The sequence below is a fragment of the Chanodichthys erythropterus genome, chromosome 12 (assembly GCF_024489055.1).
Source record: "Chanodichthys erythropterus isolate Z2021 chromosome 12, ASM2448905v1, whole genome shotgun sequence".
Taxonomy (NCBI): Eukaryota; Metazoa; Chordata; class Actinopteri; order Cypriniformes; family Xenocyprididae; genus Chanodichthys; species Chanodichthys erythropterus.
In genome coordinates, this window is record NC_090232.1 from 3,929,882 (window position 1) to 3,942,892 (window position 13,011).

The 13,011-nt window shown below is 34.6% G+C and overlaps 1 protein-coding gene across 2 annotated transcripts in view; it reads right to left on the reverse strand.

Moving 5' to 3' along the window:
• LOC137032937 (receptor tyrosine-protein kinase erbB-4-like) overlaps window positions 1–11,472 on the reverse strand; it is a 231,435-nt gene extending 219,963 nt beyond the window's left edge. For both annotated transcript variants that reach the window (XM_067404966.1, XM_067404965.1), the window contains exon 1: window positions 11,188–11,472. In XM_067404966.1, coding sequence (XP_067261067.1) covers window positions 11,188–11,266 — 79 coding nt within the window. In that variant the 5' untranslated portion in view covers window positions 11,267–11,472. The remainder of the gene's footprint in view (window positions 1–11,187) is intronic.
• Window positions 11,473–13,011: the final 1,539 nt, after the last annotated feature.

Sequence of the window (13,011 nt, forward strand, 5' to 3'; positions counted from 1 at the left end):
AATTCAAGAAGTAAGTGTAAGTTAAATATAAGTAGATAGTGCTATCTGGTTTCAAATAAATAGCAGAGTGTCTATTTACACTAAGTGCAAATAGCGTCTCTTGTTGGCAAACACCATTTAAACCAGCTCCGCCCACCAATCTCTGGTTAGGCCACTCAAGTTTTGAAAAAAAACATGCTGAATTTAACGTATTCAGTGGTGCAGCAGTAGTGAGTAAGGCTTGCAAGATTGACTTTTAACATGATTGGCACGGGTTCGGATCCACCTTTTGCCGAGCTCGCATTTATTTTCAATAAAAATGAAAATACTGTTCTAAAAGTGGAAATAAACTGAGAACGAGTGTTTAATAACATTAAAAGTGTTTATTGGGTAGGGTTAGGGGAAGGTGTAGGGAGGGTTTTTATTCTCCCAATAAGGCAGCATCCATTTAATAATTTTAATAAATATAATTATTTACAATCTATGACATTATTGCATCCTGTTAATGTACAAAAATACTGAGGTGCAAATAGTATCTACCAATATAAGTTTAGATAGCATCTAATTACTATTTACTCTTATTGCAAAGAACTGATACTTGTACATGGTGTAAACAGAACCTATTGCTGTTTTCACCCAGTGTAAATAGCATATCGCAAAGAAAATGCTGCTATTGTCATAAAGTGATAGTGTAATCATATAATGATATATAGTATATCTATATAGTCATCATATAGTGTAAATAGCATCTATCGCTAAGAAAATATGCTATTTGCACTTAGTAAATAGCCGTTGCCAATAAATAAATAAATAAATAAATAAATAAAATAACACACATAGTTTAACCACTAGATGGCAGCGGCACTTTTTGCTTGTTTAATGAGAACTGTTTTCAGGTAGAATTACTTTTAGTAGGAATTGCATTTGGATGTATATTTAGACATTTTTAAAGACTAATTTCTGTCACAGTATAGATTTTAGATTTGTTGTTTAAAATGTTTTTGAAACTTCTGGCTCAGCTAAACAGTCTTCAACTGAGCATTTGATCTCATTGATGTGTGTGCATGTCTGTGTGTAGGTTACACTCTTGATCAAAAGAGTAAAATAATTGGCAAAATAATTGGCACTTAAGACTAAATACTATTTATTTATTTATTTATTATTTACAGCTTAGTTATTATCTAAGTAAATATAGAATATACTCCAATTATAAGGTTAAACCACCATTCAGCACTGTTCAACTCATATTCTTTCAGCAAAAACTTTCCCTGCTCTGAGTGAAATAAGTGATGAGATATCTACTGCGAACATAAAGAAACAATGATAGTTTCTCACAAGGTCTTCTTTGATCCAGTAATCCAAGGTGACACACTATCACCCCACCTTCTCAATAGGAGTTTTATGAACCTTTAAACTGAGAGAAACTGCAGTGACATTTCTATAGGGTTGGGATGTGACATCTGCCCTCTATCTCACCGAAACAGAGCAACAGAAGTGAGGCCATGAGGCTTGACGGACCAAGAAGACACAGAGATGTTGTGGAGTACGATTGCTTATCGTTTTCTCTCTTCTTATCCGTCTCTCCCAACCACTACCAAAGCTGCCATTTCTGAGCACATGCTTTATTACAGGTCACTGCCGCACAAGGAAGAGTTTAAAGGGACAAAGTAGCCAGTGTTTCCCACCCGCACAGCAGCGAGCCAATTCACAATAAACCTCACAATAAAACTCTCTGCTCTTTTCAGATAAACTAGTGAGTTAATCTGGTGAGTCACGACCAACCATGGGAAAACATATTTTATGAAGTGACTATTCATATATGAAAACATGCATTTTTTAGAAGAAAAGTAAGCATGAAAGTCCACTCCTAACTCAAACATATCCATCACTGGGCATAAGCAGATCAAAATTAATATGTACAAATAAGATTTTAGGAAATCATACACTGTAAAAAATAATTGTTGGTTTAGCTTAAAAAAGTAAGTTACCTGGTTGCCTTAAATTTTTTATTTCAATGAACTCAAAATTTTGAGTTAATACAATGAAGGCGATTGGTTTAATCAACAGAAACTTAATATTATGTTATCTGAACCACACTAATTATTGAAGTTAATTTGACAAAAGGAAAAACGTTGTGATAACAAATCATGAAAATAATTATGAAGTATGAATTGTCCACCATTTCACCAAAACGTATAATAGTTGCGCTATGAGATTGTGTTTGTCGCATTACGAAAACGGCTAACAGAATGAAATACTCAATACAAATAATAAAATTAACTAAACGTATATCATGTATAGTTAGGATAGATAGACTCATCAACATTAAAGGTGCAGTGTGTAAATTTTAGCGGCATCTAGCAGTGAGGTTGTGAATTGCAATATAGAGAAGTTACAGTGGCCAAAACAGGAAAAAGATGTCATCGTCTAAAACAGCAGAGAGTAGCCATGCAAAGCAATCTATAGGGCCCTTGGCGCGAGTCCACGAGGGCGCAATGAAAGGTATTTTTGGGACAGACTCGATCGCCATGCCGGAAATAGCGGTCTGGTTGTTTTTTGACAGGAGCTGCAGGTTCGGGGATAATATTTAGCATCAAGAACAGAAAATATTATCTCCATGTCATCTACACAGCCTGCTTTTGCTTATGCCACTTAGGCATTAGACAATATATACATGCTTATTTAAATAATTATACAGTTGTAATAATACATAATGTTCCATTTGAACTAAGATTACAATTTTAACACATAATAAACATGTGCGTGAGTTTCAGATGAATTTACAGGTTTAAATATAAATACTAGTTTTACATATGACTCAGTAAAGCCCTGACATTCGGTTCTGTTTATTTAATGAATCATAATTCGATTGTATTATTCAACGCGCTATTATTATGTTTGAGATATCAACCACTGGTCGATGACCATAATGTTTGTATAAACTGTAGGTAACAACTGGTAAAATGTACACCTAGGTCATAAAAAAACATAATGATATCTACACTTAAATATTTTCTTCTCAGCCATGTCATCTTTTGTTATTGAGCGAAATCTCCTCCCATCCGTTGTCTGATTGGCATTTCGCAAGGATTCCTGGGTAGTTAAAGTGTGCGGAGCCTGCATCTATGCGGGCTTCGCGGAAGACCGCTTCAAGGGTACAAAGGGGGCACTGCTGAGCACACTTCAGAGCGTTAAAATGCTGAATGGGACGGCCTACGGACTCTTAGACTCGGCGAGCACGCGCAATTTAAGTCCACATGAAGTGCGCCATTTGGGACAGGGCCTATGTAGGTAATAAAAACATAACGGTTCATTATGTAAAGTCTTTATACACACTACTGAAAACATAGTTGTGTTCTGTTAATAGATCCTCCTTAAAATTTACACATTGCACCTTTAAAAAGGGAGCAGAAAATGCTTCCTATATCTTTGCTTGTTGACATCAAATCCCATGCATCCAAAACTAGTATACAGTAAAACTATATAGTATTTTGTTGCTAAATCATCTGTCAAATTAAGTAGACACCAACACAGAAAAGCAAATAATTTGGACAAATATGCTCATTAGACAATTTCACCATAACTCATTGCAAGTCATTCTAAGTAAGAATAGCCTATATTTAACATGAGAGTCTATGGAGTTGTATTGTCACAAAAAAATAAATAAATGAAAAAATAAATAAAAATAAACATATCCCAAAAATGTGTAAAAAAAAAAAAAAAAAACTCCCTGAACTCTAATCCATTGAAGTTAAATTAATCAATATTTTTTTTATAACGGAAATCAATACTGAACTTACTTAAAGGCACAATATGTAATTTTTCGCCACTAGAGGTCGCTTATTCAAAACAAAGGTGTAGCTTTATGACGCCTTGATTTCGCGGAATCATGGGAGGTGTCGTCTTCACCTCACAGTGGAAAAGAATCGGGACAGGACTCGGGCAGAAATCATGTTCATGGATGAGATTATTAACATTACTGTAGTATGAAGCAGAGCACGGCGAGTGATGTGGGAGCGATTGCTTATGAGAGACGAGTGCGACACATGGCTCGAGAGCAGTGGGACTTTTATTATGCCGCAGTTGCCGCTTCCGCTTCTTCCAGTCAAGTGTATGTGCACTGTTTATCATATTCTATATGTTTGTGTGTTGAAAGTTGTTATAATGCTACTCTGTGTTCACTCGGCGTCTGCTATGGTGTTCCATGGTTTAAAACCAGAAATAGAGGATAACGTGGGTATGATGTCATTGATAGGCGACGAACAGACATGGTCCGTGTCCTGTTTAAAATTGCTTATTTCTCTGGATTTAAACATTGTTGGAAACATTAGGGATAATGTGAGTACACAAGTCAACAAAATATATAACATTATTCTAGTGGTTTTTGGATATTTTAATCCAAAAATCTTACATATTGTGCCTTTAAGATGGACAATGACAGTATTTTCTTCTAGAGCTGCTGTACAGCCAAAATGATGTTTCCTGCTATCACTGTAAACAATCTGCATTGCAAAAAGTGCTCTAAAATTACAAGGTGACTTGACTTGAAGTGTTTCATCAGAAGAAAATTGTCAAAGACTACTACTACTGCAAAAAAATAATAAATAAATAAAATCATGGCAGAATTTGAGTCCTTGAGGCAAAGTGAGCCTCGTATGTGACATTTTAGGTTTCTAACTCAAAAAAACAAAAAAAACAAAAAACAAAAGGTAGCAGGGCTGACGTTTTGAATATTAACTATTTAACTGCTAGGCAATGACACATCTTGTATATCCCATAATTACAAAAAATATAATTAGCCATGGATCCTTCATGCATGCAAAGTATGGTGAGTTTTCATTTTTTAAATGGTGTAAGAATAATAAAAGGACCGAGCATCAGCAAACATAAAAGCCAAGCAGGTTGTGCTACGTCAGAAATGGAGAAACCTTCCGAACTCCAAGCTAAAACTCGAGCTGTGCAGTTTGTTGTTTCAGTTTCAGATGTTGTTTGCCTCTATAAATGATCACATTAGCATGGGAAGAGACGGATCACAGCTGACGGAGAGGCACCGAGCCAAACTGTTCTGAGAGGATGGAGAAACACTGAGAGACAGTGAGGTGACAGAGAGGATGAAGGAGGGGGGATGATGTCTTAGAGGCAAAAGGACAGAAGCCATGCCACAACCACAGACAGAAACCAGCCGGCCTTTGTTTTCAGAGAAGAATTTCAAGTGGTGGAAAAAAAAAAAAACAACACAAACCACAAACACAAAAGAAAAAGAGAATTCTTTCGGCTGCTCTGAAGTTCCCTAAAAAAAGGGCAATCCCATAGATTATAATTAGCTTTACTGGTTTACTCCACGTTCAAGAAATGACACGTTCATGATGTTTGCTTTCAGACATTTGAAGCAGGAAAAAGCTACTTTGTAATTCTTAAGAAAAGTTAAAAGCTTAAGAAAGTTTAAAGGACTCTTTACATTAAAACTGTAATATGTGACCATTTAAAAGGGTTAGTTCACCCAAAAATGAAAATTCTGTCATTTATTTCTCACCCTCATGTCCTTCCACACCCGTAAGACCATCGTTCATCTTCAGAACACAAATTAAGATATTTTTGATAATTATCTATCTGAGCCATCGGATTTTAACAAAGATAATTAACACATCGTAAAAGTCACGTGATTTCAGTAAACAAAAAAACTTTTTGAAATTTCAATGGTTCACATGACTTTTGATACACACTCCCAACCACTGATTCAAAACAAAAGATTCGTAAAGCTTAGAAGCTTCATGAAGCAGTGGTTTGAAATCTCCCTTCACAAGATATTGTTGAATAAAGTCATTATTTTGTTTTTTTGGCGCACAAAAAGTATTCTCGTCACTTCATAACATTAAGGTTGAACCACTGTAGTCACATGAACTGTTTTAAATATGTCTTTAGTAGCTTTCTGGGCATTTGAAAGTGTTAATTTGCTTAATCAAAAATATCTTAATTTGTGTTCTGAAGATGAACGAAGGTCTTAAGGGTTTGGAACGACATGAGGGTGAGTAATTAATGACAGAATTTTAATTTTTGGGTGAACTAACCCTTAAAGATTATTTTAACTGTGTGGATGATTCTCAATCAATCAATCAATCAATAAAAAAAGTCCAGGTCACATTTAATCATTAAATAAATAAATAAGGTTGGAAGCAAGTTAATTTAATTGGGCATCCTTGATTAATTTAAGAAAAGATCATTTGATTTGAAAACAATAAATAAAACTTCTCATCAACTAATATAATTGCTTCTGACTACGGAAGAGGATTAGGACCAAGCAATACTAAAAAAATAAAACCATCTTGACATTAAAGTTGTTAAATTTCGAGAAAAAAGTTGAATACAATGTTGAGAATAAACTCATAAAATTACGAGAAAAAAGTCGTTAAATTACGAGAAAAAAGTCGTTAAATTATGAGAAAAAAGTCATTAAATTATGAGAACAAATTCGTAATTTAACGACTTTTGTCTCATAATTTAATGAGTTTATTCTCAACATTTTATCTTGACTTTTTTCTTGAAATTTAACGAGTTTTTTTCTCATAATTTAACGAGTTTTTTCTCAACATTTTATTTCGGCTTTTTTCTCGAAATTTATCACGTTTTTTCTCGAAATTTAACAACTTTAATCTCGAGATGGTTTTATTTTTTATTATTGCTTGGTCCTAATCCTCCTCTGTATCTGACCAATATGTGATGCTGTGAATAAAAAAATAAAAAATACATAAAATAATTTCTGGATGAAATTTGAACCGGATGTGATTTTGACAGGTTATGTGATATTTTAAGATTTTCTGAAAATAATGTTTAATAATAATTATTAACATTTGTACATAATATTTGTACTGCTGATCACTGAACGTCCTACATTACTAAATGTCTCTTTATTGTAGGACATGGGCAACAAGTGTAATTTAAAGTTATGAGTCCATAACAAATACATTATTAATAAGAGGATTATGCTTGGCTGAAATGGCAAACAACATTTCCTGCTCATAAAAATATATTCATGTCTAGACACCATATCAGTGACAAGCTTAATTACTGAGGGACTCATTGGGACTCTCAAATGGAGCTTAATCCATGATGACGCGGAGTAATAATTTGACTGCATTCCCGAGTCAATATCCTTTAGAACTTAAATGTCACATCTCAGCCTGGGTCAGATGTTGTGTCATTTATATCCACAGACAGAGCAGTGAGCTGAAGCAGAAATTACATATAAAGCAACATCTATGTGGGGAACAGTAAAAATATGAAACCTGATGACCCTGAAATAATTTGTGAAGAGTTTCCTGCAGTTGATTTTTTTAAATGTATCTTCCACAAATAGCCTCCAGTGAATGAAAAACAGTAATACCGCATTGACCCTCACATTATCAGCTCATATTATACAAAGAAACATAATCAATGATCTATCATCCCGAATGATAAATAATCATTTAGGATCTCAGTCTGGCCTTGATTTCAATGCATTGTGACTGTTAATCACTCAAACAATGAATTAAAATCAATTCAGTCCTGTTTCAGCATACCGAAGAGTAAAAACCATACTACAGTATCAGTACATTTCACCCATATATGTGACCCTGGACCACAAAACCAGTCATAAGTCGCACAGGTACGTTTGTAGCAATAGCCAACAATATGCCAGTATGGGTCTTTTTTTTTTTTTTTTTTTTTTTTTTATGCCAAAAATCATTAGGATATTAAGTAAAGATCTTGGTCCATGAAGATACCCTACTGTAATTATATCAAAAATGTATTTTTATGAGTGGATATGCATTGCTAAGGACTTCATTTAGTCAACTTCAAAGGTGATTTTCCTCAATATTTTAATTTTAAATTAAATTGAATTGTTCAGTTTAAAATATTACCATAAAATGAATCTCAGTTCTCCAAAATATTAGAAAAACTTTATGTTAATAGATTGGATCATTTTATTGAGAAGAATAAATTATTGGTTAATAGTCAATATGGATTTAGGTCTAATAGATCTACATCCATGGCATTAATGGAGTTAATTGAAGATATTACCAGATCTATAGATAACAAGAAATATGCATTGGGTGTATTTATTGATCTAAAAAAAGCTTTTGATACAATTGATCATCATCTTTTAATTATTAAACTGGAGAAGTATGGTATAAGAGGGGTTGTACTTGATTGGATGAAAAGTTACATAAGTAACAGACTTCAATTTGTGCAAATAGGAGAGTATAGATCAGAGTGCTTGGATATCATATGTGGAGTCCCACAGGGGTCAATTTTGGGTCCCAAATTATTTATTTTGTATATAAATGATATATGTAGGGTGACAAATTTTGTAAAATTTGTGATTTTTGCTGATGACACTAATATTTTTTGTACTGGGGCAAATTTGCAGCAGCTGTTGGAGATGGTCACAGCAGAAATGAATAAATTAAAAACATGGTTTGACTTAAATAAATTATCAATAAATTTAGATAAAACCAAATTTATGCTGTTTGGAAATCGTAAAATTGATACACAATTAAAAATAATTATTAATAATGTTGAAATAGATAGAGTATATGAAAATAAATTTTTGGGTGTGATTCTGGATCACAAAATCTGCTGGAAACCCCACATTAAATATGTCAGAGCAAAAGTAGCACGGAGTATTGGAGTAATGGGGAAAGCAAGGCATGTGTTGAATGTGAAAGCACTTTATATTTTGTATTGCTCACTTGTCTTGCCGTACTTGAATTATTGTGTTGAAGTGTGGGGCAACACCTACAAAACCACCTTACAAACATTAAGCACAATACAGAAAAGAGCAATTAGGATAGTAAATAAGGTAGGATATTATGAACATACCAATTTACTGTTTTTAAAATTACATACTTTTAAGTTTAAAGATATTGTGGAATTTAAGACCGCACAAGTAATCTATAAAGCAAAAAATAAACAGCTGCCTGAAAACTTACAACAACTGTTTATGGAGAGAGAGGGGGGTTATAATTTGAGAGGGGCTTTAAATTTGAAACAGCATAATGCTCGAACAAAGCTCAAAAGTATGTGCATTTCAATTTGTGGGGTGATCTTGTGGAATAGTTTGAATAATTATATCAAGGAAAGTGTAAATATCTTGCAATTTAAAAAAAGGTATAAGACATTTATTTTTGATAAGTACAGTGAGATAACTTAGCTGTTGTCAATGTTGCATGAATTTTGTTTTGGTTTGTTCTTCCTTATATTAATTGTTACATGTGGTAGGTTGGTATTTTTTGTGTTAGTTAAAATGATATGTTGGATTTATCTGGTTTAATTGGGATTTAGATTTGAAGTACTGGGGTAGGATTTAATAAGCCTATGGCTTCTACCTATCCCTTTTCGAACAGGTTGAGTACTATGTTGAAAAATTGTGTTTATTACGTTATTGATTATTTACTTATTATTTTTTTTTCTTTTTCTTTTTTCTTTTAAAAAACTTGAGTTCGAAATAAAGATTACAGATAATCATAATCATAAAATATTTGTTCATCCTGAAAGTATTCATGTTAAGAATACATAAAAAAAAAAAAAAAAAAAAAAAAAACACTGTACTACAATATTTCTTACTCTGATGAAATTCGACTATTAAGACTGATGAGAATTTCGTGGGAAATCTTAATCACCATGATAATATTATCACAATTTATGTTGGTGTAAACTGTGATCTGCACACGTTTAGATGCGATTCACTCATAGAGCCAAAAGTTAAAGTGGAGCACATAAACCAGCAGTATATATGCAAGAATGCCTCTCTGGAAATGCCGAACACCGTTTTGCGTCATAACACTCACTGGTATTTGTGTCATGATAACCTCCATCGACATTTCTCCTCGTTCATATAGCCTGCACTGCACAACAAAACTTAATTCATGCACCGCCAACGCTGAGTTCACTTCTCACAGTGGGGATGCTGAAATATGCTGAGCAGCTATTTGAACAGAGCGTAGGGGTCTGGAGCGCGATTCCAAGTGCGCAGGAAATGCGCGTTCCGCTGAGCGCGCTCCCGCGCTGCGTTCCATCAAGCGCCTTTACGCGCACCGATATGTTAAAATAGACTCTCCACTGACTGGAAGTCTATGACAGCCCACTGAACTACTATATTGTTAAATTTATTGCACTAATTAGAAAGTATCTGTGGTGATTTTGATGTCTTTGGTGCTTATTCTGTCAAGCGCCACCAACAGGTCAAAAAAAAAAAAAAACTTCATAAAATGTGGTTAAGATGAGATTCACCTTCAAAATAAGTCAAAATTCAATCTGATTTATCAAACCACTCACACATCAACACATTTAGCAGAGAGGTTGCCAAACAGGAATTTGGTGAATCATTATCATTGCAAGACTTTGGCCTTTTGAAACAAAACTTAATATGTATATATCATGGGCATCGCTTGATCAGTTTGTAGACAGTGACAACAAGCAAGTGCTTGTAATTTTTGAACAGTTTAGCCTAAACTCATGACCCTGAGTAGGCCATATTGGAAGTCAGCCATTTTTAAATGCATTATATGTGTTGTCATGTAACAAGTTTTGTATATTGGCCCTAAACTTTTTTTTTTTTTTTTTTTTTCTGACATTGCCATGATGTCCTGATAACACCTCATGAATTTGGTGACAGAGCTGACTATTGGCCAAAAGTTATACGCATTTCATTTGAATTAATTCTATATAACCTTAAGTTAATATTCCAAGTCAGGGGTTTTCAAACCTTTTACACATTTTGAATGTATCCTACTTCAGATTTTGCAGTCTCTCCTAACAGCTGGTGAGTTGAATCAGGTGTCACATACAGAATGTTTGAAATCCCCTGCTCTAAATCATCACTATCACACACAATATTGAATTTAGACAGAACTAATAGTCAATCTATTCCAGACCATGATAGCTACTGGATTACTGATTTGCTAACATCACCAAATAAACACTGGACGAGATGTACAAACAAACAAGAGATGTTATATGCTGCACTTAGTCCTGAAGTGTGTGTGATTCCGACGGATTCCTCCTCTGGTCATCATAAAGACTGCAGGGATACACTGTGCCTAAAGCATACACTTCCCAATCTTTCCATCTCCGCTCGTTTAAGTGCAGCAAAGTAGTCGATAACAACAGCGCACACCGGTCAAGTGCGCAGCTTGCCAAGACCCTTTACGCACTCGTACTGTCACTCACCTGACTGACCGTTGCTCCTCTGAACCTCCACAAATATGAAGACGAGGCAAAAGAAGAGAAGAAAACGAGCCGGCCACATTTCTGCTTATTTTAAGAAGTTATATCTCCATACATTAGCATGATCAATAGAGAATCCGGGCATTGACAGTCCAGCGTCTGCGTCTCCAGCGCGCGCACTCACGTCTTCGTTCCAGAGCACATCCTGTAACAATAAACTCGACTGGACTGTTTTGCTTTTGCGCTGGTTTCGTTTTATTGCAAAGTAATTGTGGCTGATTATCCGGATTGTAGGACTTGTAACCATTTCATTACCTCGATGGATTCGCAACTTCGGTTTGAGCGTCAGGACACGCCCCTACTTGCGCTAAGTACCGCCCACCGGATGTATGAATGGTCAAAAGAGGCGCTTGAACAGATGAGGCCACGCCCAGCAGACCACTGCTTTGCATATACACCTGCTGACACCAATGTAATGTCAGGGGATTTTAAACATTTTCATGCCCAAATATGATGATCCTCTTGTGTGTGTTACCATTATACAATAAAATATTCCTTATTAACTTCGTGATTTACAGTCAAAATAAATGTCAAAATATATTCTGTAAATATTTGCTTTATTAAATTTTCCTTGCAGTCCCCTAGGGGACCCTGAATCCAAATGTGGAAACTTCTAAGATAAATATGATGATAAATCCAAAAGGAAACACACAGCTATTTACAAGTGGTTTTTGATTTTTCATAACAAATTGAATTAGGCAAATTAATAAGTTGAAATAAAACCTGATTCATATCCGAATGGATACTACTGTAGCTCCTGATTAAAATTGTAAAATATTTTGTATGTTCTCTTACTCTACTCTAGCGTCACTATATACACATGACTATAGTTGTCCATGCCGACAGAGAGTTTAAATGAGTCTGATCCTCTCTTTATGAGATGCGTACAGCATATAATGTGACACTGATACCTCATAAGTTCTGTGTCATTTGAACTCTATTAACCTGTTCAGTCCCTAACCACTAGAGGCCCTCACATTACAATCAACAAGGCATTCTTAATAGTGACTCAGCATGATCAAACTCATTTCCCTCTGTAAGCCAGGATCTTCTTCAGAGCAGGTGTTTGATTGGGGATTGATGGGAATGCATTTACATTAAAGTTTAATACACACTATACTTAATACTAAAAATAAGTGAATCTATTCATGTATTTACTTAATGTTTATCTGATTCTCGTTTGAGGCTTTTAGCTGAAGGCCTGGTTCAGTGTAGCATTACCAAGGTGAAATAAATGCTCTAACAATAAACGGAAATGTTTGTTTTACAGCAAATTTAAATCGATTTTCACTTAGAAATGAAAATTCTTTCACTCATCTTCCACATATAATCCAAAGTTATGCCTTTATTTCTTCTGTACAAAGATAGCAATGTCTGCATACGTCATTATGTGTCAGGAAGCGTGACCGACTGCGTAGTTTTTTGAAATTTTAAAGTTTTAAATATGGATATTTTTCTTACAAAAGTGCATTGCTTCACTTCAGAAGGCCTTTATTAACCCCCTGGAGTTGTATGGATTACTTTTTTTTTTTTTAATGGATGGATGGATGATTTTTGTCTTCAAAAAATGGCTCCCCATTCACAACCATTATAAACCCTGGGGGAGTAAGGATATTTTAAATATATCTCTGATTGTGTTCATCTGAAAGAAGATAGTCATACACACTTAGGATGGCTTGAGGGTGAGTAAATCATGGGATAATTTAAATTTTTGGATAAACTTGCCGTTTAAGACCTCAATGTATTTTCATAGCTGTGGGTATTCAT